Source organism: Peromyscus leucopus, chromosome 1 (genome assembly GCF_004664715.2).
Source record: "Peromyscus leucopus breed LL Stock chromosome 1, UCI_PerLeu_2.1, whole genome shotgun sequence".
In the NCBI taxonomy this organism is placed as follows: domain Eukaryota; kingdom Metazoa; phylum Chordata; class Mammalia; order Rodentia; family Cricetidae; genus Peromyscus; species Peromyscus leucopus.
The window spans coordinates 181197520-181199102 of record NC_051063.1 but is presented as its reverse complement, the minus strand read 5'-3'; the positions used below and the strand labels follow the sequence as shown (position 1 = coordinate 181199102).

Below are 1583 nucleotides of genomic sequence, written 5' to 3'. Positions count from 1 at the left end.
GGGGTTACTATTTTTTGTGGAGTCATACAGTCTCCTTTTTTCAGCCTTTTACAAGTTGCTGAGAGCATTGTAACCTGTAGTTTTTCTGCAACCAGGACATTCATCTGAATGTAGTTTGATCATTAGATCATCTCATCAGTGCACTGTGGATATTAAACCTGCAATTAATTTCAAGGTACTTGGAAAATACTAAGACATATTAATGGCAATATTAAGTTTAATTTTTACTACAATGTCCCAGTTAAATATCTGCTATTCAAACAATAGCAATTCATTGAGACCTAGCAAGCTATTTACCAGGAAGACACATATTAGCATTCCTTATGAATGTAAGGTGATATTGCGCATGCAGTACATTTTTTGGCATGCCAAGAAAAATGAAGTCTAACTTGTTTAACAAGTGTGCTCTAGACATGTTTTGCATTGACCCACAGCCATAACAGAATGGCCTCCAGAGACACGGTTGAAGGAATCTTCTTCCTGTCCCAGACTGTACTGGGAATGCTGGGGAACTCAGCTTTGCTTTGCTGTTTTATCATTGCTGACTTCTCTGGAATCAGGGTGAAGCCCACTGATCTGATTGTCAAACAGCTGGTCTGGGCCAATTTCATAGTTCTCTGCAGAGGAATCCCACAGACCATTGCTGCTTTTGATCAGACTTACCATCTAGATTATGTTTCCTGTAAACTTGCCTTATATTTACATAGAGTTGCCAGAGGAGTATCTCTTAGCTCCACATCCCTGTTGAGTTTCTTTCAGGCCATCACCATCAGCCCCAGTAATTCCAGGTGGGCACAGTTCAAGCCCAGAGCCCCCAGAATCATTGGTCCATTCCTGGGTCTATGCTGGGCCCTGGCTTTGTTGTTATATATTTACATTTTTGTGTATACAACAGACATAAGGGGTGGGAGAAATGTTACTGGGATACAAGATTTTGGAATTTGTACTGTTATCAATTCTGAGAAACTAATCAGCATTCTTATTGTAATCCTAATAGCAACCAACGATGTCATTTTTTTGGGACTCATGATGTTGTCCAGTGGCTACATGGTATTCATCCTGCTCAAACATAAGCAGAGGGTTCAACACATCCACAGATCCCTGTCTCCTAGGTCATCTCCTGAGACCAGAGCCACCCAAAGCATCCTCACCCTAGTGTGCTGCTTTGTGATCTTTTATGCAACCTCTGTTGTCTTTACATCTTATATGTCTGTCAGTGATGGATCTAGGTGGCTGTTTAACACTGATGCAGCCATGGCTGCATGCTTTCCAGCACTCTGCCCCTTTCTGCTCATCAGACACTATGCTTCCTTTTTCAGGCTCTGCTGCACTAGTTCTTACCAGACAACACACTGTGCTTGTGTATTCAGAGAACTCTAAAAGCTGTGCTGTCAGCATCCCTCTCTCCATGTCTTCTACTCAGTTTCTATTCTGTGAACACACTGCCAATACCAAACTTTGCAGAAGACACTGATTGTCTACAATTTTCTTCCCAGTGCAGTTTGTCTTGTAGTCTGGGACACAGTTAAACCAAGCTGTATGATATAAGTGCTGAAACAATCAGCACTCACTGTTTTAATGAA

At 41.6% G+C, this 1583-nt stretch overlaps 1 protein-coding gene across 1 annotated transcript; it reads left to right on the top strand.

Moving 5' to 3' along the window:
- The first annotated feature begins 444 nt into the window (after positions 1 to 444).
- Positions 445 to 1380, top strand: LOC114710884 (vomeronasal type-1 receptor 4-like). Its single transcript, XM_028895179.1, has one exon. The coding sequence runs from the start codon at positions 445 to 447 to the stop codon at positions 1378 to 1380; it is 936 nt and encodes a 311-aa protein (XP_028751012.1).
- The last annotated feature ends 203 nt before the right edge of the window (positions 1381 to 1583 follow it).